The sequence below is a fragment of the Notolabrus celidotus genome, chromosome 5 (genome assembly GCF_009762535.1).
Source record: "Notolabrus celidotus isolate fNotCel1 chromosome 5, fNotCel1.pri, whole genome shotgun sequence".
In the NCBI taxonomy this organism is placed as follows: Eukaryota; Metazoa; Chordata; class Actinopteri; order Labriformes; family Labridae; genus Notolabrus; species Notolabrus celidotus.
The window spans coordinates 17484143-17510665 of NC_048276.1; the positions used below are offsets into that span (position 1 = coordinate 17484143).

Sequence of the window (26523 nt, forward strand, 5' to 3'; positions counted from 1 at the left end):
TTTCATGCAGGCACAAAGCCAGCAGAGGTGCAAATGCAGGTGTAATGCTATTTTCTTCTGGCACAGGTTCATTGTACTCTATGCTTGGGCCAGCCTGGCAGTCTTCTAGGAGGGTGGATGTGCTGAGGTGCAGCTGGGAGTGTTTACTCAGATCAGGTGGTGCAGACTGGATCGGTTTCCAGTCTGGCTTAAAGCTGATCCTGTTTACACCTGCTGTATTTGGCTGAGGCACATACATGTGAAGTGTTATATCAAAACCATAGACTGTATAAGATAGAGTAAGCAACCATCAGCCATCGGTTTATGAGACCCCCCTCTGAGGTTTGAGTTCTTCTCAGTTTGTCATTTTGGCTGTCGCCATCTTGATTTTTTGGAGTCAACAGTGATCGTGTTTGTCTCTATCCTAATTGGCAGCTAACCATAGCAACTTGTCAGCCCAGGCTGTACAACACCATGGACAGCCGGACAGCTAACCCTGAGTGGAGCCAGAACTTTAAAGCTCCCTCTGTTGACTGGCTGCAGTAAGGTCTTCAAGCCTGCCTCCTCCATTATAAAAGCGGAACCAGTAATGGGAGGGGGGTGACTTAGTTCATGCACTGTGCTCATGCTCGAAGGTACAGATGTTTTGGACCAAGGTCCATGAGTACATAAACAGAAATTGCAGGGGTAGATTACATGTTCTGTTCTGATGTTTACATACTCGGAAACCCTCAACATACTGTCCATATTGTAAAACCACTAGCAAGCTGGATCCAAACGAGTATCATGATTGGTAAACAGATGAAATGAGAAAATGGAAAGCGGTAGAAGGTCCATCATTTCAGGAATGGATCTCAGAACTGGGCAAGGTGGCAGCTTTTGAGAGAATACCCTGCAGCCTAATAAATGAGGTAGAAAATATAATGATAAATGGGGAAAGTTTCTGCGCTTTCACTCACCGCAGGGGAACCTTCTGGGCACTAGCTGACCATTTTTGTTGAATGCCAGACTATATAATGTATACATTGTACAACAAGTTGTTTGTATTTGTAAACATATGGAGACATTTTCTTTGCGGTGTGGTTGTTGGGTCTCTGAACTGAATACAGGAGGAATGGCAATGGCGCGGTGAAAGGAAGCAGTGTGGACACTGTTGGATGGACATTGATTAAATATCTATATTTGAAGTATGGGTAGAGGGCATCTGACAGTGGTACGATGGACATTGTGTTAACTCGCCCAAAACGTCTTGTTAATACTGGTATTTTTTTATTCTCATTATTTGTGTATTTAAGTTTTTTTGTCTATACAATATTTTTCTTCTCTGTTTGTTGTTTTATCTATTTGTCTGTTTTTTTATTATTTTTCATGCCGGTCAAACTCACACATTTTATCGTAATATATTTTTTTCAGTCTTCACTCTTGGGTTTAAGTAGAAACTTAAAATACATGTCAAATAAATGTTTCTCAAACACTCTATCCTAGCATTTATGTCCAAGGGATCTTTTTTTCAGAGAAGTTTACTTTTAGCTAGCTATTCAACATTAAAAAAAGGGTCTGTCAATCATTTGATGTCATCAATCATCATTTCTCAATCATCTGAGAAGAAGGGGCTTTTTTCACTTTCAATTATTTTCTGAAACTGGTGCAGTCACCCCTGCTGGTCATTTGAAGTAATGTGGGTTGTGATGACAGAACGAAGGCATTTCTGCAGTTGTATCACTTTGAAACTAGGGAGTAGGTCTACTTTTTATGTACAGTTTATGGTCAGAACACATTTTAAAACCATGTCATAATTACATTTAATAATTCACACATACTCAATACGTATTTACACATATTGATTATTCTTTCTAATAATGTTATTGACAACTGTCTGTCGGATAAATGAGTTGCTCAAAGCCATAATAGAGCAGGACAGAAGGCGACTGGCTGGCCTTAAATAGAGCATGACCCAACAGTACCTTCTAATGTTAATTCCTGCAATAACGAATACATGCATCCTCACACCTTCCTTACAGTGGCCATGTTTCTCCAAAAGTGATCTCCTCCATTGTCAGGCAAAAGAACAACTGTCAGAGAGGGTAAAGAACAAGCGCGCAGACACCTTCAGCAGGAGGAGACTGCATTTAAGCTCTACCGATACCTTGCAAAGACTCATCAAAAGTAAAAGGAAAACTTCTGCCATCATATCTCCTTTTGTGTCAGCACCACTTCTGTAATTCAGAGTTTGTGAATACTGATTACCGCATTAATATTTTCATTAGCTCATATGATCTACACCTTGTCACTGCCAGTTTCTTTTATTCATGGAACACAAAACACATTCCCAGCTCTATCAAAATACTTTATTTAATAACTTGCATTAAGAAAAGCAGCCTAGTATTCAGAGTTAGAACAACCTCAGGGACACTCTTCCTACTTTTAGACGCCCCTGAGGGGTTTCAGATGGCTCCCTGTGTGCACACTCACTGATGACTGACTTGTCTAGTTTGTCACAGTGATCTGGGACATTAAGGTGGGGAGTATTCAGAACCTTTTTTTAGCCTTTCTGGGGCAATGGCATTTGTATTTCACGGATTTTACTTCTTTCAAAATATTATTAGTGTTTGTCCCTGAATCAGCGTGAAACTTGTAGACGATCAGCTTTATAAACAAAGCCTGTTTGTTGCTGCCAAAAATACATCTGTCATAACTCCTCTTGCCTCAGGACCAAATACTAGCAGCACTGATCTTATTTTTCTGGCGCCACATGTGATCACAGCTTATCAACCTTCCACTTGTTGTTGTAATGCCTCATGAACAGAGATATATTACAAAGAAGGCTAATCAAAAGATATCATAACGATGGCAAAAAATAACTCCTACTTTCCCCACGTCAATGAAGTGCTCCTGTATCTTCTGGGCTGATATTCAGCAGACCATTTGCTCCACATAGGGGTGAAGTCTATCCCTGAATCGATGATACATTTATCAGAAATCTGTATATAAAGTTCCTTTTTTGAAAAGTGCTTGTCATTTCTTTTTCATCTATTCTGAAAATTGTGGCCACTGTGAGATTTTCAGGTCCCTCTGGTAGAAAAACGCTGATATTAAGATGAAACCAACAGGATGGAAAACAGCAAATTATACAGTATGATTAGGAACATATTAAAAGGAGAAATGCTGATATAACATCTCCAGAGGAACCGTACAGAGTGTATAAAATCAATGCACATAATAAGAGATATCTGTATATATAGTATGTCTAAAATAAATCAGTTTTGCACCGCTCTTACCTCAGCCCGTATAACACGGTGCCGTCAGGGTGCAGACGGATCATCCGGTTTTTGACTGTCACACCATGAAGAAAGGACTTCTTGTCGTTAAGGAAGTAGGTGTCAGGGAGCCACAGCTGGTCTGCTACACGGTGTCCAGAGTAAGGTTAAGGTTCAGCTCACCATACGCCAAAGTTATCTCGCCAACTCTGCTGGAAATACATTGTGATGGTGTAGTCCTGGAGAGGAAAAATAATTCATCTTCAGTAACAGAGGAAAAATACATCAGTCTACTGGCTTTATCAACTCTCTAAAAATGACGTTATTTCATGTTGCTGTGAATATTTTATTGCTTCTTCCGAAAAGTTAGTATTCATACACATAATTAAGCCTTAAAATCACACTTACTCTCAGTAAGATGGCTCAACTTGAGTAGGTGAGGAACAACAAGGTAATGATTGTGTGTTTATGATCTCAGCCATTTTTAACTGTCCTTACTACTTATTATTGTAACATACATAATGGCTGCAGGGTCTTTTTTGGGGTGTTACTCCACAACCTCAAATAATGATTAATACAGTAAGCATTTAAAGGCCCTGTGAGAGTTTTTGAAATGGCTGAGAACAGACTGAAAATGATCCTGATGCCTCTTCTAACCTTCAATAGCAAACAAGTCCATCAGCAGCAACACTGGAACCTTCTCTGTTGTAATTTTTAATGCCTGAAACTGCCCTGGGGGGGTAGGTGTCAGACCAGATGATGGACATCTTGCTTCAGAAACAGCCTTTATTTGACTGTTTTCATGGAAAATAATCACATTGCCTGATAAAGTTGACTCTTGAACAGAACAGGGTGAGGCTTTTGTTGAAAACACTACTTTTGCATGTATAGGACAAAAGATAAAGGTATCACTTTGTCCACAAGGGGGGCGCAGAACGATACAAATCAAAAGTTCCTCACAGCACCTTTTAAACAACTCTAAATCAGCAGCATTTTCTGAAGCAGAACGGATCTTGTTTTTATTCTAGACTTCAATCACTCGTAGAAAGCTTTTGCTCTGGTACATTTTTATGACAGATATCCAGCAGATTTTGTTAAATAATAAGATGGTTTCATCTACTTTGTCTATTATAGTTTTTGTCTTTCATTATTTGGACATCTACTATTTTTTTAAATTTCCAGACAGCATAAACTTTACTTTGTTTTCTTTTAAAGTATGCCTATTGTTCAGTTAAACCATCATTCTTAATTTAGCCCAATGCAATGCAGTACGCTGAAGAAGAAAACGATGTATGAGCAAATTTAACATACAGCACTGAAAAAAATGCATGTGCGTTATCATCCTGAAAATTGGTCGACCTTCTTTCATACAATCAGAAAACACTTCACAGCTCAGGGTTTGTGTGTGAGAACCTGGGCAGCAAACCAATAAATACAGCTGTGTTTGGACTTCTTTACAACACTATGCCCAACTGAAAAAGTGCTTAAATAGAGATATTTATGTTCTGACAGCGAATGCATCACTGCAAGTGTGCAGTTTAAACTACTGTAGACTACTGTACTACTTTCACTAACTAGGTTGATTTAAACTGAAAATTCCATTTGGACATGATACATGATGATTACAGCCCATGTTGTGGTTGTAACTGTTTTTAATGTGTTTCAACATGACACACATCAACACTCCCTAAATAGGATTTTTTTCAGTTTTAAAGTGAAGGAAACATTAACTCTACATTTGGACTGTCTAGAAGATGAAAGCAGGCAGTTTTGGTCATTTGGTGTGTTTGGATAAATTCATGAGAAACTCTGTAAATCCCTTCAAAAATCACACTGTACCTGTGTTCATTGAGCATTTCACTTCATTAGACTTATCATGAATACAGAGTTTTCCCCTCTTCCTACTCTGATCTGATCATTCGAAGACATTTAAAAGCAAAGATCTAAAACACAGCATCAACGGAAAATTAAAACAGCCCACTGCTGGTTCAATAAGGTTGAAGTTATTTCATTGTTACAAGAAAACAAAAGCAGAACAGACAGACCACTGGACAGAAAAAAGAAAGAAAGAAAGAAAGAAAAAGAAAGGAAAGAAAGAAGAAAGAAAGAAAGAAAGAAAAGCAGAGAAGCTGCCTTCCATGTGAGCTGCACTGTGAGTGACCTCTGTGTCACGCTGAGTAAAAATGAAGACAGTGTGAGAGACAGAATTGACGTCATCACTCAGACAGCGGCCATATTGCCCTTTTCACAACTCAGCCTGCATTCCTGACCGCTCTCAGGTCTGTGCAAACACAAAACAACTGCTTCCTTCCTACCAACAAGAAAACAGTGCCTAAATTGTTGATCTTCTGAACACAATGTGTAAAAATTCAAATAAACAGAGTCTGGAGAAAAAAGGTTGTCAAATGATTTTTACCATGAAATATTGCCCAGATTTTTTTTTTATCTATTATCATTTTTAGTTTCTGATAAAAGAGGAAAGCCTTTTAAAAATATCAATTCTTCAGACTCTTAGTATAATATAGATCTCAACCTGGAAAACAAGAGTAAAACTTTGTATGATATAATATGAGCTTTCCAGCCTGGGCATGACTTTAGAGAAAATGGCTGCCTTGTGAAATGTATAAATTGAAAAGTTTTGTTTGGACCAAATAATAAAGGTTGAAACCATTGACTATTTATAAAGATGGCTGACCAGTCTCAACCTCCTCCTGCTGTTCAAAATAAAGCCAAATAACCTACTGTGCAGACACCTTGATGATGACGAATCAAGCTACAGTCTGCGCAAGTAGGGATCAGCTTGTGGAGCTGCAGAATTGATGTCCTGCCCCTCCAGTAACCAAGCACACATTTATCTTCCCAATGAAATGTCAAAGTTGCAGCGAACACAGTGATGCAGGAGCAGCATTTGTCAGCAGAGCTGTAAATCATGGTGTTTTATCCCATTTTGACATTTAATAACTAATTAAAAGTTAGCTTCTCAGAAATATGATATTTGGAGATGAATAAGCACGATAAGAACTATCTATGATGACAGAAACCATGTGTGAGAGACATTCTTTTGCAGTGTATTTTGATTTTATGGTTTGGTCCATGTCCCAACTTTTAACTCTTAGGAGGCGGCCTTTATGACCAAATCATGAATCCAATCAAAGGTGGTCGTGGTATTTGAAATGCTGACTCAACCTAACTTTTGGTCAACCTTGAAACAAATAAATAGGTGGAGAGCTGAGGAGGGCTTTAAGCCTCCTAGCATCTGCCTGTTCGTGGTCTTGACCACGCCCCTACTTTTGCAAATATGTGAATAACACTTCGTCTTAGAATCTTAAAAATGGATGAGTTATAAAATTCCCCCCTGCACAGTGTGTTAGAAAATTTAGCTATTCAGACCAAAACTGTTTTTTGAGATAGGCCGTAAACATGTTTAATTTTGCTGTAAAATAGGCATTTCAACTCAGGTGTTAATGGGACTTAGGGCTGATTTATACTTCTGCGTCGCCCCTACGCAGCAGTGGTTGACGCAGACATGAGCACCACATACTTGTGCGTTGTTGTGTTGTGTCGCACAGCAATTCTCCACCAAAACGCTTGAGGGCAGTTTGGTCTCTCTGATAGCCGGTCGCCTGCTTCAAGCCCTGCTACGATCAGTTTACTTTTCCACATTCGTTACATTTTGGAGGAGGTGCACGTCAGCTACGTGCGTAGGCCTCTGTGTAGGTACAGAAGCTATGCGGACACCCGGCATAGGCTATGCTGCTGATTCGACGCAGAAGTATAAATCAGCCTCTTACTGTTATTTTTCAGCCAGCCTCAAGTGGACACTCAAGGAACAGCAGTTTTTGCACTTTCGCACTGGCTTAAGATTGGAAGTTGCTGCTTGTTTATGAACCTAACCAACAGCCCATCAGTAGTGCGACCTCCAAATGTTTGTGCTTTGTGCTATCCATCTTTTACAGAATCTACGGTTGAAACTTACCATGTTACTTCTGAGATGGAGTCGATGCTTGCTATGTTGATGCTCATTCCTACGATGACTGGAGCACCTGAGGAAACAAAGGGAAAATCATTACTCTCTGGTGTTTTACATCAAGTTTAATACTGCATATTTACATTTTTCAGTTTTCAAACTTGACTTCAAGCCATCTAATAATCATGAGTGCATAACCAATCAAATCAGATTCTGTTAACTGATACATTTTTTGCAGCCATACATCAAATTGCACTACTCCTGAAAATACCAACCAAAGATGACATTATGCATTTTCTGCACATTTCTAACTACAATGTAGGAAATTTAACAAAGCAAAACACTGCTCCAATATATGGGCTACTCCTGAAGTGAACAATACACCAGAGACAAATCTAAATCTGCTTTAGCTGCTCAGAGAGAGAGACAGAGTGTAAAACAGAAAGTAAAGATCAGTTCCTCTCAGAAGCTTATACAACAACGCTGTGAAAATGCACTCATCCATACTAATTTGTAGGCGAGGCGTTCACGTAAGGACCAGGAAGAGCAAACTGTGCCTCATTTACATGATTACAGTACATGCTGCCGACATGTAAACAGCTCTGCACTTCCTCTCTTTTACATGTGCAGTAAACACTTACAGCACTCCAACATTCACACAACTTTAGGTTTACAGGGATTATCCTTTCACAGCATCGGTATACTCAGTCTATGTAACCAACAGTGAAGACACACAGCGACCATAGGATGCTGTGTCTTAACACATAGATAGATGATGTGCAAAATTGTCTTAATTTAAGGAAGATTTTTGAACGTAAGCTCAATACTTTCGTGTTTGAAAAAGATTTTGAATAACTGCCATGATTAATTACTATTTACCACGTGCTACTGTGAGGTTTCCCCAGACCTTCCCCCTCTTTCTTACAGACTGCCAGTTGTTAGCTCTTTTCAGATTGAGTTGTAAAGAAACAAACATATTTTATCACGCTAAGTTATTTAAAACAAAGTGCTATTTAAGTGATCATGATTTGTACTTTGAACAGAAAGTATAGCTCTTTCAACAAATTCACAGTTGCTAGTTTTGTCCCATCTGTTCTACTCCTGCTCTCTAACAAGTAGCAAACGAAAGAAACCTCTGGTTATCATTGGTCATAATCAAAGTGAAGAGCAGTGTTTGGTGGTTCTCTGTGTCTCAGAGTAATTCTCTCTCTTTCTATACATTTTCAGTCCAAACATTATCTCCTTTGCGGACATACTCGTCCCCACTCTCGGTTTCTTCTTCAAACCGCCACACGTTTGCACCAGTTGAGAGCGATCAAACCACAAAATATGAAAAATAACTGCTGACACAGAGACAGCAGAAAAAGAGTTCAATGACTGGTTCATGTGGCAGTGCTGAATCAGTATATTCAGATGATGTTCTGTGGTATTACAGTGGAATGGTATTAGCATATGGATCATAAATAACACAGCAAACAGCTGCACTACGTATTCACTGTTGTTTATCACATGTGCTGTCACAAGCAAAATGTACAAAACACATAACTGTTAGCAAAATTTATGTGGAGTGAATTGATATTTATTCCTTTATTCTTGTTTTTATCTTTCTACAACCTATTCCCTCTCTACCATGCTGTTTGTCTTCGTCTTTTTCGCTTACTCACTGCACAAATTAGGAACAAAACAGATGACGCTAAACAGTTTTCATACTTCCTTCCCAGAAGTCACTATTTGTGTTCTATTTAAGGCAAATGTGCTTTCACATCTGTTTGGATCACTACTGCTGTCTTTGTTTTAGCTTTCCAAGGCCTTATTTTCTTAACTATCTTTTCTGAACAATGAAGCAGCTACAAGTTAACAAATACTGAAGTCAATGAAACTTTAAACATATTTGTACGTTTCTGTAGCAGTACGATTTTCTTTGTGACAATGGGATATGATTTGCACATTGTACAATGTGAAAACACCAGGCAAAGGTACAGACAGTGATGGGACACTGTGACTCATGTAGGACAGGGTGATTCATTTTCTACACTCAGCTGATGGATGCACCACACGTGCTCACAAAGCCGTTTTTTATTTTATGTTAAATCTGAGAATATATTGTCTCTTTCTGACCAGAACACATCTACAACTCTCACTTTCTTCTGAACCCTCTCGAAATAAAATGCTTTGAAATGCAAAGAGAATGGAAAACAGATCCTGACAGTTGCTGCAGACAGCCGGAGTCAGGGAGATGTTTGTGGGTTGCAGACTCGCACAGTTCAGAGCCCGTAAAGCTTTTTGACAAGATATTAAAATTGCTAATGTAACCCTTATCTTTCCAAAATACCTTCACAACCATGGAATAAAAACTCTGAGTGCATGAAAAGGCTATATGACTCTTCTTCTATTTATTGGATGAGGCTAAAAATAAAGCTGTCAGTCTGCACTTTACCCTCACAGCTAAACAGACAAGAGCACACAAATTGTGTCTCTAGCTTCAGTTATTTACAACCTGAAGCTCATTGTTCATGTAGTTGTTATAAATAACAGAGGTATGACAAGAAACATGTTGTCTGAACTGAAACTACAATAACTAGTATTTTGGCCTGTGATCTATAAGCTCATCTATTTCCTTGCATTCATGTTTTAAAATTGTTCTTTAGTTTTTAAGGTGATGCATATAGAGCGGGTGGTTATGCATAAGAGAATCCTGGTAGGGTGAGACAAGACCCCAACGTGAAGCAGACGAGTCATGTCCATCCTCAAGGTTTGTGTTTTTCTCCGTTTTCTTCAATTTGGTTGACGTTGCTTTCACACAGTTCCTTGTGTGTTTTAACATCACTCAGCCATTCACCACAAATCTAAAGTTTTGTGCTTGACACATACATTTAGACAAATACTTAAAGTATTCTCCATGTTGTGTACTGAACATTTTGCCACATTGTGAACAGGAAGATGTGAATCATAAACTAATTAAATATGGTAGAATCCTTTCAGTGGATTGATTTGATATGATGTGTGTGTGTAACTATTGTCACTGGGTTTTGACCAATCGGAGTCAAGCCTTTAATGAAGCCATGTGATTGGTAAGTAAGATTAATAAAGTTCATTATTCTTCAGATATGCTTAAGTCTGACTGCTATTTATTTGGATAAATTATAGAAATATCTACGTTTCCCACATTACTTACTTTACCTAATGCACCCATTCATAATGAACAGTAAGTGTTTGCTCAGCAAAGCATGGTGGAATATAAACAATTCAGGCTAGCAGCGACAGTATTTTAACAGCTTCTTGCTCTCATTAGGTCATAACCATGGATTTAAATAAACAGTGGTATACTGGTAAGTAAATAAATCTTGTATAGAGTAAGTTTGATTGAAAAAAAACCTAAATTTAAGAAAAGGTTAAAACAGATGGTACTAGAAAGAGACACAAAACTTAACCGAAACTGCACATTGGGGCCGAATGCATGGAATCACACATCTCACAGGAAGGCAGTTTGAATCAAAAATCAGATTGTGTCCTATGTGACTTACATACTTGATTTCAAGCTGCTGTAATAAATATTTCACTGTACATTTCATCAGAGCATTTCTGTGTATCCGAGTACCTGATGAGATTCAGGACCAAAGGCTCAGTGACCCGCGGCGAACAAGAGGCCGAGACCTTCTAGGGATAAGGTAGTTTAACACATGTTTGTTTGCACGCCTGGACAGGCTCAGACTCTCTCCTGCAGGGCACACTGCCAGGATCTGATCCAACCCCAGACCACAAGTACTGTGGAGTCTGCACCAGAACTAGTCTGTCCCAATAAATTATTTTGTGCTTCATTCATGAGTGATGTGTTTTACTTCAAGCATCGTTCTCTCACAACCTTAAAGGAAAAAATACTGATGAATGAACTACACTTCAAACGCATCGCTGCAGTAATCCCTCTGAACAATAAAAAGCTATTGTGTTGCAGCTACCATTTATAATTTCACTGACACATTACTGCTTTATGGTTAAACTTTTGGAAAAACCATGGAACAGCTGTTTAGAGGGCAATTCCAGCATATATGAGTTAAAGGTGTTTATCAGCGGCCTCAGTAGACAGAAGTGGGCATGTTTGTTCTCATGTTTACAGAACCAGTGTTACAGATTCTTTTTAAAAATGTCTAAATGACCGCAACCTCCAAGGCCAGCAACCTGCACACTAAAAAAGGTGAGAGAGCTGGCTAAAAGAGAGCTGCATCACGGATTAAGATAGGTCTGCTTTATTGTTTCTATTATTTCCGGCAACTTAATGTAAGAGCTAGTGTCCACATGTGCAAATGTTCCACCAAATGAATTTCCCTCATGACACTACTTTGCAATAAAATAATCTGAAATTATATAAACAAGCCTGATTATCCAAGGCCTTCTATATTCTGTTAATCTGAGCCAGAGAGCACCACTGTTGCCCAAAAGCAGTTAAAAACACAAAATAAGCCACACTGCTGCATCGGGTGACTTCACAAAATTTTCACACTTTGCAGTTTGTGTTGGGTCAACCCTTCATACACGGCCCTGCTGCCAGAAATACAGAGCAGCACACGTGAATTAATCCATGGTTGAAAATATTTCGTGCCCTTTGAGAAATATTTGCATAAAGTAAAGTATTGCAACCAGCTGTTTGAAGAAATGTAGTCTACTTAGTCCAACAAGTGGAACAATTATCTTGTGAAGGAAACAGGGTGTTGTTTTCTGGCTTTTTTATTGGATTTGTTAACACATTTAAAAAACCTTATTCAAATGAGGACGTCATGGAAAATATTAAACAATTATTTTCTGTAACATTGCTGCAACTTTCATGCCACTCTGCTGCTCTAGATGGTCGGGTGGTCGGTTAACAAAAATAACTCAAGCACTGTCTTTTCTCAGAGACTGTCTTTTTGCAAGACTACTTGGCATGGGCAGGTCCAGAGGTTTAGCTAGGGGTGGCATGGCCCATGGGACACCCCTGAAATTCTAAAGTATAATTGGCTGGTTGTCTTTTCAGAAGTGGGGCTTATGTTTAGACCCACTAATTTGGGCTTGATTTCCATGTCAAGATGCCAAATAAAATGTGCTGAACTGAAAAGATACTGCCATGAAATACTACTTTCAATCTGTGTGACCATTTCAATTGACTGTCAACTGTGCAAAGGGTAATGCACATATTATTAATTTATTTCAATTTTTATTTCAGGTGCATCACTGTAAAAAAAAACATCGGTAAGAGAAATGGACATGACTGTCCTTCTGTGCAGACTCTCTTTGAGATTAGCGCTGATCCACATAACAGAGCTTGAAACAGTGGGGAGCTTGAAACACTGCCTGTGATTGGTTAACATACTTTTTAAAAACATCATAAAGTGTCTGCAATGTTTTGTGGAAAAGTTGCAGAGTTTTCAAAGTTGCAAGTTTGGGAAGAAAGGTGCAAAGAGTGGTTGCTTTGTGTGAATTACAACTTCTTAAAGGGACTGATAGATATCTGACTTGCGACACTATTATCATACTATGCCCTTTATTCTCAGACTCTGCTTCACACAGAACCAAGTACTACTCTGTTCTCTCCTGTTCCTACTATCAGGAGGTATTAGGGTCAGGAGAAAGTCCTCTGGGCCTGGAGGGATACAGTCGCGTCTACACTCTTCTCTGACATCATAGAGTTACTGTACGAGACAGAGTTTCAGTGTAAAACTTGTGCGTCTGTTTGAGCCTACCTCTGCTGAATGCAAACTGGAGTGGAAACTGCTCTCATAGTAGAAAGACAAACAACACAATCAGATGTGAAACGGTGATGGACGTACACTTAAGTACTCAAACCCGTACCCACAGTAAAGATGAACCCTGAAATATTCATTGAAACGGCTCAGAGATGATTCCTTTCTGCACGATTCTGGTTAATTATGACATTTCTCTTCAAATACTGAAGGTGCTAAAATATTAACCAGCAAACCACTTGGCTGAAATGGCCCATCTATCCTCTCCGTTACACTCTGTAATCCTGTTTCCCTCCCCCTGCCACTCCCCCCACTACACTAAATGCCCTGCAGCTTTGTCATATTCCCTGACCCATCTCTTTCTACAAAAAAGTAGAGCCATTTTCCATCGCACTTTGTGAAGGCAACCAGTAACAGTTTTCCCCAGAGATGTCAAAGTACATTCGCTCCTTAGATGAAAACAGAGAGCACCAAATCTCTCTCTCTCTTTCTCTCTCTCTCTCTCTCTCTCTCTCTCTCTCTCTCTCTCTCCTGCTTTAGTCAACACTCACTTTGTTACCACAGCTTTCTCAAAATAAAACCACAACCGCTTGCACTTCACAAGTTTGGGAGACACAGCTTTAAAGGAAAAAAAACCCTCTGCATCTTTAAATAAGCATGTCTCCATTCACTGTCAACCAACATTTGAAATAGTTTCTAAGAAATGCTTGATTTTTTTTCCCTCAGAATACTTGGAAATGGTTTAAAATATAATTGATGAGCAACGTGCTAACTGCAGTCATCTTTTTGTTAAGACTATGCAAAAGAGAGAGTGGAGTGAAAGAAAGAGGATATTGTCTCTGAGTAAACCATATTGTCCCTGAACAGTTATAATTTTTTAAGATCCACAAATGTTTCATTTGTACTTTTTTTTGGTAGTCTAACTTAAGTTGGCTGATAGTACAGTAGGGAGAGCTTACAACAGACTGGCTGGACATAAATGTGGTATGTGGAAACAAAGCAAAGAATGAAACAATATGGACTGATTTGAAACTATCAAACTATCAGACTGGACTCTTGACTGAACCCAGAGTGTGGCTTAGCGACAGTGCTCAGAAGATACAACAACTGACCAGAATTTAACAAAATAAAAGCAGCCCTGCAGGGTTTTTGACCACTTCTGACATAGTGGGTGAATGACTGCATGTTCAATCAACATGGAAACCAGACTGCACATACTTGCCATGAGGAATAGGCTGGCGGTAATCTTGAATACACTAGTGCTTCAATCATGAGACAAGAGTTTGACTTATGTATGGAAAAGTTTGATACCACTTCAATTTCTATCAGATAAATTTGTGGCTACAGGTAGCAGCAAGTTAGCTTAGCTTACAAAAAGTCTGGAAACAGCTAGCCTAGCTTTTTCAAAAGGCTCAAAATCAAACTACCTGCACAGGTAGGGATCCCTAAGTAACATATTCTATATTATTTGTTTGACTCATAAAAATCAAGGTTTAATTTGCTGAGCTATTTCTTCGCCACCAGCTTAAATGTTTTGATTGCAAGGTAACCAGTCAACAAGCTGACTGAAGTGTTAAACACTGTCAACAGTGATCTCTTAAAGGGATAGCTTATTCTTTTTCAATTGAGGTTGTGTGTGGTTATTAGCCAAAGGGTATAACGGCTTGGCCTCCCTGTTAAGAAACTGTCTATCAACTGCTACTCTATCACATAACTTTGTTCATTTAAGTCCAACCCAAACATTAATGCTGGAAAAGCTCAGTTCAGAAAATGTTCAGAACTTTACTCTGCTGTCAGAAAACTTATTTGTTTTTGCACCATTCACATACATGTCCCTCTGCCCTCACTGCTCTGATCAGCCATTTGGGTTTGTGGGCTTTGAACGGGACAATAAAATAGTACCAAACTAAATAATGAGTGATTTTGACAACAGCATGGTAAAACTGACCCTGCCTGCAGAGGTTGATAGCCTTGCTTCCACGCCTGTTCTCTGACTGGTCTCTCAACAAAGGGGCTGAGCTGACCATCAACCTCTGTGATACCCCTTTTCAACCAACACGAACTGGGTTGTATTTCCGGGCTGGTGCTTGCGCTGGTTCGGAGTTGGTTGAACTTGCGAACCAACACAACACCCATTTGTTTTTCCACCAGCTCAAGCCCTCGGAAGAGGCACGTCATGACGTCAGATTTACGTGACTGCTTTTCCCAGCAGCACTAGCGCGAACTTTCCCTCACAACAACAACGATGGCGAATAACGGCAGCTTATCTCCTCGGCCGACCACTGCTTTGCCTTGGAATCCATTAGTCTCTTTTATTTTTTCGTTGCAGGACAATAGATGAAATACGTTTGGTTTGTGTTTTTGATCACAGCAACTCCGCACTCCGCCCCTTGCCCCTGAAGTAAGCAGTTCGCGGTTCTAGACCAGCAAAGAGTTGGAGCCGGTCTGGAACCCGAACGGGAGCCGGTTCACTCACAGTCGAAACCCGAAAAAACCGGTGCTCAATTGAGCGCCGGCTCCGAACCGGCCCGGAAACTGCCTCGGTCAAAAAGGGGTGAGTGATACACCTACTATTGACAAACACCTCATACCACCCCAATCCAAAAAAGTGAACTTTCCTTTCAACAGATGATAACAATAAGCATGTTTGCTTTTTTTTTTTATCATTTGTATAAATAACATGACAGAATATAGACTTTATTAAACTTGTAATGAAACAGTCAACCTCTTCGATCATGCTGGCTCTCAAACCTCTTTCTGTTCATCAATGAAGTGTAGAAATAAGGTGAAGGAAACAAGTTGTTTTAGAGTACGAGTCATATTTGTGATGACAGTTGTTTTCCAGCTTTGAGTAAAACTAACAAACTTTTTGAAGGTGCAGAAACTGGCTGCATGATCACACTGTCCCCTACAAACAGCATATCAAGGTAATCTTACTGAGTCCAGCCTGTGGCCTTATGTCTCTGCTGCTGATATTCAATACAACCGCACTCCCTGTCATGTGGTATTTCTTTTAAACAACCATTCTACAAGCTGCATATATATGCAAACAAAGAAACAGCATGTTTTTGTTTGTGTGTGTATTTAATGAATAATCTGGCCATGCAAACACAACTCACTCTGAAATTTCACTGGAACTGGAGTTTTGCTGGCAACCCAAACATAGTTCCTGCACTCCTGCCTCTGTGTGTGTGCATCTATAGCAGCACTTATGGAATGCCTTTTGTCCAATCAGATTAGTTGGTCGGATCTAACAGTTTTTCAATTATCAGTTAGGGGACAACAATTGTGGCTCTATAATATTTTCCACTTCCTTTGAGTGATATCGTACTATTGTATGGAATTTGCTTTCTTAGCATGAGTTATAACAGGAAAACTTTGTCCAAAGTCCAGCTAGCAGCATTTCAGAAGCTCAAGTGTAAATGTAAAATCAACATATGGTTTCCTTAATATATATATTTTTCACATTTACTATATATTCATTGATCTGCTCTTCTGATCACCTGCAAGAAAGCAAATAATCACATTTCTTATCTCTTCATTCACGCATTATTTGTGATCAACACTTATTATGTGACAGAAGCTTATTACCAGCTTCCCTGACTTCAATGACCTCATCAGAAAGCTATATTATCTGAACATAAATGATGTGCAGATGACTTTGACAGTACATTGAACCACCATCAATAGGGCTATATGGGATCAATTAAACAGCATGTTAAAGTTGTACTGTTATCGACGATTAGTCAGCTTTCTTCACCAGGCTGTGTAAAATACTTGATTTCAATTGGTCAAGTATCCAACAACATTAACTCTCAACAACAAAAGGATTCAAGGATTCAAGGTTTCAAGGTTTTTTATTGTCATACCAATACAAGCTGCCTCATATGGAACGAAATTTTGTTTCTCAGGTCCTGTATTAACCAAAAAAAGAAAATACAATTAAGGGAAGACATAGTAAAAAATGTAAAAATATAAATACAAATATAAATATTGTGCATAGTGCAATTGAATGTGCAAATGTACAGTGTGCAAGTTTTGAGGTAGTCCGTTTTATTGTAATGTTCATGTCAGAGTCTGTATGGCTGGGAGTGGCCGAGACTACAGAGCACCACCAGAGTTCAGCAGTCTTACGGCCTCAGGAAAGAAGCTGTTCCTCATTCTGGTGGTTCTGCTCTCGATGCTCAAGAGACACAAAGTGAACACACACATCACATCAAAGCAATCTGCAGAGAGGAGTTCAAGCACATTTGACCTCTGCCTGTTGACACTGTGGCACAAATGTTAGTTTCTGTCACATCTGGGTCTTGCTCACCCTGTTGGGATCCTCTGTAATTTGCATAATCATGCATCATCATGCACTGCTCCTTCCATATAAAATGCTATGCAAAAGTGATCATTCTTCAAATGTTTATTTTGATTTTTTACCAAAAGCAGGCAAAGAACCTTTTTTGAAATTGTTATAACAATGTACTTAGTAAATTAAGGCTGTTTAAGGGTTCCAGCAAAGTTTGAATCAATCCTTAGTTCTTGATTTTACGATTACATCATTTAAATCCTGATTTTTGTATCAGGTGTTTGACTCAGATCATGGCTACAGAATTTACTCCCACACCAGGAACTTTACAACAAGGACAGCTGCTGTGTGGAGCAGATTCCCTTGACGGCTCTAAAAACCAGCCAGTCATGCATCTCGCTGTGCTTATCATGTTTTCACCCCTTGTTGACAGTTGCTTTTTTATTTAGCTCAGCTGTCCCCTCCTTCACTCATTATCTATGTATGCTGTCCTCTCAGCTCCAACGTGTCGCCACATTCAGCTTCCAGTCTGACAGTCTTATCTGGCCTCGGGGCAGACGAGCCGCTCTGATGTAGTGGGCAGTGAGACTGCCCTAGTTAATGTTTTCCTCGGTAACGGACTTCATATCAAAACGGTATAAATTCAGAGTCAGAGAGTGGTCAGGACATTAAAAGACATATTCAAACATCAGCTGAGGGCAGTGCAGAAGTGTCTCTGTGGGAGGAAACTCTGGAAGAGATCGTCTTACTAAATGCTAGTCTGAATTACCTCCCACAGTAAATGTGCCTTTGATATCTCCAAACCCCCCATGGTATCTGTCAGTGTTGTAGAAATCTTACAAATGCAGGATCAAACAGATTTAAATGGAACGTCCATGTGGATGTGAAGACAATGCCAGCTATACCCTAGACTGTCTACATTCTGTAATGGGTGGTCATAGGTTACAGTTAATGTGGTTCCTTGCCTAGTGCTTGCCAAATTAGCAAAAATCATTAACTGCCTCCTTTATAAATTGTCAATGTGAGCCAACGCTTATCCTGTTTCACATATTCTTCCAAATGATGCACACATACAGCTTTATCCCCTTTTTATAACAGCAACAACTTGTACTTGTTTGCGTTAACAGTGTTTATGTTGGGGCGCTTGTTTGGCCTGGTGGTCAAGCTGTGCACCCCGTATACAGAGGCTAGGGTCCTCAAGCAGATAGGTCTGTTCCCAACTCCTTTCCTGCACGTCACCTCCTACACTCTCTCCCAGATTCCTGCTCTATCCTTCCTGCCCTATTCTCTCCAGATAAATAAATGTGCAACAGCTCAAAAAATATCAAAGAAATAAAACAGTGTTGCCTCCTCACATGTAAAAGAAGACATATCTGCCCTCTGAACGACGGGTTTCCATCGAAGATCTGCGCTTGCATCATTATCCCACTGTAACACTTCCCCCCAGTCTGACAGAGTGGTGAAACGTCCTGCACCATTTTCTGCCTTCAGTGGAAAAACAATGAAAATGGGAGTGAAATAGACCTAAATGAAGGAGAGCTGGACTCTAAAGATCCTTCTGATAACCAAAGACAAAGAGGGTGTGGTCATTGACATATGGACAGATATCCTTCTGACATATACCATTAGATCTAGAATATAAGTCACACTGATAGAATATGTAGTCTGTTTTGTGGGATGTCCAACAGGGGAAAAAGTTTAAACTGTCTTCCTGTGTGATGATTTCCATCACTTCCAGCAAAGTCCACGATGTGAATTTTCTTTGCAGCTGTGTAGCTCCTTCTAGGACCATTTGTCTTCACCATGTAGAGTTTAAAATCCTGTTATTTACCAGTACAGTAGTTAAGCTCAGCCTACTGTAACTTTGATAGCTGTGAGGTACGAACTTACTGCTACTGACAAATTCACTGAGACTCGCATCATCCCCCTCCACTGGTCAGGGGGAATCTTTTTTTTCTTTCATTAATCTGTTAGAAGATAGCTCTGACTTCTTGTTGAGGCTGTTAGGGTCAATCCCACAACAACTCTTTCTCATTCTAAAGTCTTCTTTTGTGTTTTGGCTGCACACTGATGTTGCCACTTAAACATGCTTTCTACAACTCTTTGGGTGTTACTGCAGTGACTTCCGCAAACCATGATGTCATGTACAGCCTGTGTTAAAGGAGCAGAGAGGTTATGTGCAAGGAGTTATTTAAAAAAATGTGTGTGCATCTATCATCAGTCAAAATTACATGGACAGAAAGCATGTGTTCATGTGATCAACTGACCCATGTGGGTATCCATCCTTTTAGTTTTGTATCTGGCAAATCTGGCAGATAAATGGAGATGTCCATTGTGGATACATGGGAATGTAAAAGACACCCGTGTAGTGTCTGAAATGCACTTGAAAAGCAGGACAAATAAACAATAACAAATGAAGAAATCATTACTTTCTCCATTAATAATGGGCTTAATCAGTCTGCTGTCTGAATGCATCCACAAGAGGGCAACGTGATGGTATTCCCTCTGTCTCCACTGCTTATTAACTGGATATTTTAATAAGCAGAGCAGCATAAATTACAAGAAAACAGGTGCTGAGATGAGGGGAAGAGTTTACTCTTTTGGCGTATCTGGGTTGATTCTGTATTTATGCCAGGATAAATGAGATTTCAGCTGAGGAGGAGACATCTGACTGCAGCTCACAGCACGAGCTAATGATGAAACCTGATTAAAGAGGCTGCTTACAGCCGCAGATCTGTTTCTGTATGTTATACTTGGGAAGGAGAGACACTGCTTTCCTACAACAGCAGTGTTTACCACTGAAACCTTTCAGGGTGTTCACATTTTATGCTAATTTAGAGTATTTAAATATTCAGAATGCCAAAAAAATCTCAGTCCAGAGTTTAAAAATGTCAAAATGGATAAATTGCATTGAAGTAAAGGAATACATTTTCATGTTTTCCCACGTCCTGTCAGTTGTAAAAAAAAAACTGTCGGTTCAGAAAACAAATTTGCTGGACAGAAAAGCAAACACAGCTCTGCCTCTTATATATATAAATAAAGGGAAAAAACTCTGATAATCAACCCATTGCTTAGCAACAGAGGGTTCCATAGCAACTGTGCAGCATTTTCCCTACAGTGTTGCAGGAGAAGCATGAAGATTTATCCGACCGAGTCTGTGTTTGCTTTTGTTTTCAATGACTCCTGCTCTCACGAAGCCCTTTCCTCAAGACATCAACAAATAGAAAAAATTGTTACGGTGCAGCAAAATCTTCATTTGCCTTCAAAAACAACGGTCTCATCAATTATTTCCATATTGGCAGAGAGAAAGTGATGCAGCCGCAGAGCAGAAACACGACCAAAGGCTGTCTGTGATAGGTGCAGACTTTGACCAAACATGGAGAATCTTAGATTTCATTCAACGCAGTGTTTATACCAGACCTGTTGATTTTGAATCCATTATTTAACCATTTCTATGTTACAGAGTCAACAAATGTACGGTTGAAATGCTTCAATGATTCAACAATCAGCCTGTACATGCATCATTCCCATACCATATATGGAAGACTGCTGGTGTTTGTGCTCATGTAGTGGTTTCAGATAATAGCAAATTTTTACAGGATTTCAGTAATGAAGTTTGGTTCAAAACTGGGTGAAATCAGGGTAGATGAGTCAGTCTATGCTGCTGTCGTCACTACCACTCATGGTTTAGGTTTCTTTGTATCGATCAGTAACTTAGAGATGCATTCACCAACTCTGCTGCTGTTGCCTTGGTGGCTGGACAGGATCCAATAATAAAAGTATCCATGTTGTTTAGCCTACCTGTTCAGCAAGCTAATGGCAAGTAATAATTTTGCCACATTGTTTACCAATATGATGCTAACGGAAGCTAAACTTCTTTGCCTCAGTGTCAATGAGCAGAAGTCAAATGTGCCAGAACTCTCTTGCGGACTGATTTGACATGACGTGTGTTATCTGGTTGTCTCTGGCGTTGTTCTTGGTAAAAGGGTTGTCAAGGGGTTGACCATAGACTGTATGTATTGAAATGATCATCCTTAAGAATGAAGTTCCCCAACAATAACAACTGTGGACGGCCTTTCTGGCTAAATTCATTCATCCTGCATCGTAGAAGCCTCAGGAATATCTTCACAAGTTTGCAAAAGAAGATACTTGAATTCACATCTCAGAAATAACACAGAAAAAATGTTTGGATATCCACTCATCATATAAAAACAAAGGTTTTAATACCTTAACATTTCTGGTGCTAAGATAAGAAATAACAGATCTGAAAGCTCAAACCTTTTTCCAGCCATGGATGAACATTTAGCTTTTGTTTTTTATATAAATGTATTTGTTTTTTATATATGTATTTGTTTGATGATTTCTCATCTACGTGCTCCTTTAAGACTTGCCAGCAGCTGGAGCATTACCCCAGCAGGCACTGGGCACCAGAGTCAGCAGTCTATCACAGGGCTAACATGCATATAGAGCGACAAACACATTCACACCTGCGGGCGATTGAGAGTTTCCAGTTGACCTAACCTGCTGTGGACTGTGGGAGGAAAGTGGAGCACCCGGAGGACACCCACTCAGACACACAGGCAGCATCACACTGCACACTGAGAGCGCGGTGTTGAACAGATTGACAGACTTGAACCCTGGACCTTCGTGCTGTGAGGCGACAGTGCTAACCACTGAGCCACCCTGCTGACTCAATAAATATTCAGTACGTATAATTAATATTCAGAAACATTTAAAAGATGCTTTATCAACAAATAACATCTCCCCAGGCTAATATATCAAGGCCAAGCAAAACATGTTTGTTTAAATCTATCTTCTAAGCGCCCACCTGTGACCATGTAAAACAAATATACAAATTAAGTGCTATTTGTGCACACAGGGCATCATAGCATAACATGTATGGTATTATTGCTTCAATGTCATTTTGTAAGCATCAAACATTGCTGTGCATCTCCAAAAATGGACATCAGCAACTGTTGATTCTCAAGAGTCAAGTGCGTTTCCTCCAAAATGAAACAATGAAGCAGTTCAGCCAGACATGATAGATTCTCTTCTTGTTCTTAAGGACGGTTTTCACTTATGTTTTAATCTTCCACTCTGTGCTTCTTTGGCAGGTTTATGAGGAAGACTTTATGGAAAACTGAGGTTGAGACATTTTGTGCTTTTAACTTAATAAATATGTTGTTTAATGTGTACTTATAAGACTAACCCTAACCCGAACAAATGACAGTATGACGATCACACAATCAGGGGGCAGTATCATAAAAGGTCAAATGGCTAATTTTGTGTTGTTTTTTCAGGCTAAGACACAGATCTTCCTCAGAGAAAGTTAAACATTGTGTGTGTGCTGCATGCAGTACAGCAGTACACACCCTCATTAAATACTTGTTTCTGAAGGGACAGCCTGATCAGGCACGTCATATCAAATCAGTCTGTGGAAAGAAGTCCGGTCAACTCTGCCTGTTGACACTGGCAAAAATGTTAGTTTAGGGAACCAGTTACCGGGCACAGATATGAGAGCAGCCTGAGGAGCTACTGTGCCCCAACCATCTCTGATAGGGAAAAGTGGAGTAACATTTTGTCCTAGAATCTATAACAACAGCAGAGCTATAGAGTGTAACTCTAAGTTACTGATTGTGACAAAGTACCTCAAAACATTAGTTACCCACTGGTTTCTGAAAAGGTGTTTTAAAGCCTAGTAGTGGCGGTCAGCATATTAGAAATGCTGACTCAGCCTAGATTTGAGATCATTTAGGAAAAGGCATAGAAGTGGAGTTATGGCGGGTCTTTAGCCTTCCAGCAACAAGCGACCATGAGCCTGCAGTAATGTCAGACACGCCCTACCAATCATGCAAACCTTGTAACATTGATCTCTTCAAGGCAGATAAGTTAAAAAATTTCACCCTCTGCACAAAGTGTACAAATGGAAAAATGGGCTATTCTGGTCAAAGCTGTTTTTTGAACCAGGCTGTAAACATTTTTGTTTCTGTTGTAAAAGGAGCCATTTAACATGGATGTTAATGACTTTCCTTGTCTCTCGGAGTCAGCCTCATGTGGACACTTGAGGAACTGCAGTTTTCTTTTTTATTTATTTTCTTTGCCTTATTTGGTTCAATATTCATCTTCATATTCCCTCAGACATACGTAACATCCCTTCTTCATTGTCCCCAGAACCCATAAAGAAATTGGTCACAGGTCATTCAAATTCAAAGCCCTATCTGATTGGAATAATCTATCCCCTTCTCTTAAATCCATCACCTCCATCCACTGCTTTAAATCAAATTAGTTTTATCATTTAAAAACAAGATGTTCCTGTTTCTGACATGTGTTAATGTGTTTTTTTTATGCCATTCTCTTTGTTGATGCTGTCTATTGTCAAGGTTTTGTTAAATGGCGGGGAGCTGGGTGGGTCCAGGAGTGAGTAAGGGTGAGGGAGAGCTGTCTGTGTTTGTGTATTTGTGTTTGTTGTGATTTACTGTTTTGTGTGTATTCATTTGCTTTGTGTTCTTGTTGGGACCCCCTTGAAAACGATAAGGGGATATCCTATAATAAATAAATAACAAATTACAAAAATGTAATTATTTTTCAACTACTGAGGTTGATGCTTGTGTCCAACTAGTAATGGACAGCAACAAATGTGTTCGTGTTTTTCTTGAAAATATCTTAATACATTTGTTTATATTTCCAACTTCAGTCATCAAACTGAAGTCAAAATCTGTTGACTATTTTATGTCATAAATCAACAAATAATGCCTCAAGAAACAATAAACACAAAAGCTGTCTACACTTTCCTCCTTTTAAGCTAACAAGATAAGATTGTATTCCTCATTTCAAAGTGAACTCTCCATCTCTACAGGAGTTTCCTAATAAAATGGAAGTTACAGCATTCACCATTATTTGAGAATAATAACCTCATAGTGCAGCACTAACACTGTGGAACATTAAATTCACTGTTAGGGCAACTATGGACAAAGAAACAGCAGAGTGAGATTAGTGATAGCTGGTGAATAAAGGGAAATCATTAAAGCAGCTCCGGCCCGAGGAGTGAGGAAGGACGGAGGAAACGGCAGAGGAAAATGATGAGGGACAACAGAGGAGCAGAGGCAGTTCATCACACAGAGCCGGAGACGCAGAGGAGAAGTAAAGGTGGCCTCATCGGAGCGTCCTCTCCTGTCACAGACCCCCATCTGATATATTAAACCTACTTAGAGTCCACGCGTGACCAGTGCTTCTTACTTACACACACAGATTCTGTGTGTGAATTATGACACACGTGAACATTTCAGTGGCTGACTGTCCAACAAGTACATTACATTTACTTTAGGAACATTACTTACGGATTCAAAAGAAGGTAGAGTGAATTAAAGAAGGTTTAGTTTCATTTTTTTTTTAATTCTATCATAATGACACGTATTGGGTATAGCATTTTCTCAATGCAAAAACAATCTACAGGTTAATTTATACTATAACGCCAAATCTCATCGCCGGATTTATTTATTTTAAGTCAAAACGATACTTCATGTCATCAGAAGAATTGCAGAATTTTACTGATTCACTGTAAGTTGATGTGAACTCAAGACAGTGTGGAAGTCATGATTCTGTTTTAAACCAAATCTAATTAGATGAGGGTAAAAAGTGTGTTGAAGGTTAAAAAACAAAGGCAGTGTGCCCACGTACGGAGCAGGCATCTGAGGACAAAATGAGCCCACTGCAGGGTTTATCCTGAAGCAACGAGGAAACTTACTGGCTAAACAAGAGTATAATTCATTTAATAGCCCTTTATGCTCCAACTTATAACTTATTTACATGAAGGCCTAATTTATCCAGCAAGTAGCACACTGACAGTTATAATCAACCCCATTATTTCCATTCCTCTCTGTTATTTCCAAATGAACATATTGAACAATGTAGGTGAAGTCAAGATTTTGAGGTATTTGGTGTTCTTTTACTGTCTGTCTCTTTTAACTGATGCCATCTGGCAAAACTAATCTCCAAAGTAACCTGACATGTGCATTAAATCCCAGCTCCTTCTCAGTTGTGTGCCGTGTATCAGCAAGTCCTGCCGAGGCCGTCTGCATAATTACATTAACTTGTGGTAATTATGTGCAGATCCTCCTCAGCGATCATGGCTAATACGTCTCAGGAGAGCAGGATTCTCAAATTAATTCTTTATTAATATGTTCACTTGTGACCATTAGACTCACTCCCGTGTGCATGCAAGGAGATAGGGGATGATGATGTTTGCTGCCATTTCTGCAAATATGTTTTTAAATGACCCAGGTTTCAGTGGATGTTGGAAGAGAGGGGGCTGTACACAAACTTATATGAGGTACGGATAACAACTGTGCATTAATGTTATTAGCCCTCATGTTATGTTGTGGGTCAAATTGACCCATTTCAAAGTAAAAAAACAAAATGTTAAAAGTATTATTTTGCATTTCTAATGTCCCAGTGGATGAAAGGCTAGTGGTATTCAGAGGTTCCTTCCATCTAAGGCAATATATGTGTTCCAAACCAGCTAAATAAATCTGGGCAGCATGTTACAGAAGAGGTGTAATTTATCAACATCACTACATTAATAAAAAAAAAAGTCATGTAAAACTATTGTATTTATATTTAGGGCTTTTCAATGTACATTAAAACAAGTTTTAACATTAATTTAATGAAAAACAAGTGAGTTATCCTCATTGAACCATGATCTGTGAGAATTAAAGAACACCAGTGCACTAAATATTGATTTAAATGTTTAGTAATGGAGATAATAATAAGATTAAAAACGTGTTTATTGAGATTTTGGGGGGGTTTGACACTTTTGAATCATTAAAAATGCCCTGGTTCAAGTTGACCCAGGAACATTATTGCTGTCCCTGAGAAACAAACATAACAGGAGGGTTAAAGGGCCTTTATTTGTATTTGCTTTTCTGAGTGAACATTTGTGATTAATGAGTAGAGTAACAGTAAAGATGGCCATAATATGGGTCAGCTACTAATAGGCGTGCCAGTGTGATTTTTTCACAGATGGACCAGGATGTACAAATGACCAACATCACCCATAGGTTTCTGGAGAGACGTTATGACATAAGATGATGGTGGTCACTATATCAGAAATGCTAACTCAACCTTATTAATTGAGAAATAGGCAAAGACAGAGAATTGAGGCAAGCCTTTAGCCTCCAGGCAAAAAGCTACAATGTGTCCACCCGTCGGTCAACCAACCATGCCCCTGATGCATGTCTCTTGGCCAGAATATTTTAAAAAACAAATTAGTTGGGGCGCTGGTGGCCTAGCGATCTAAGCGACCCACACACA

At 39.3% G+C, this 26523-nt stretch overlaps 1 protein-coding gene across 1 annotated transcript in view; it reads right to left on the bottom strand.

The window, feature by feature from the left end:
* gabrb4 (gamma-aminobutyric acid type A receptor subunit beta4) overlaps positions 1–26523 on the bottom strand; it is a 69010-nt gene that overhangs the window by 17912 nt on the left and 24575 nt on the right. The window contains 4 exon segments of the mRNA XM_034683509.1: positions 3258–3390; positions 3393–3430; positions 3432–3475; positions 7209–7279. Coding sequence (XP_034539400.1) covers positions 3258–3390; positions 3393–3430; positions 3432–3475; positions 7209–7279 — 286 coding nt within the window.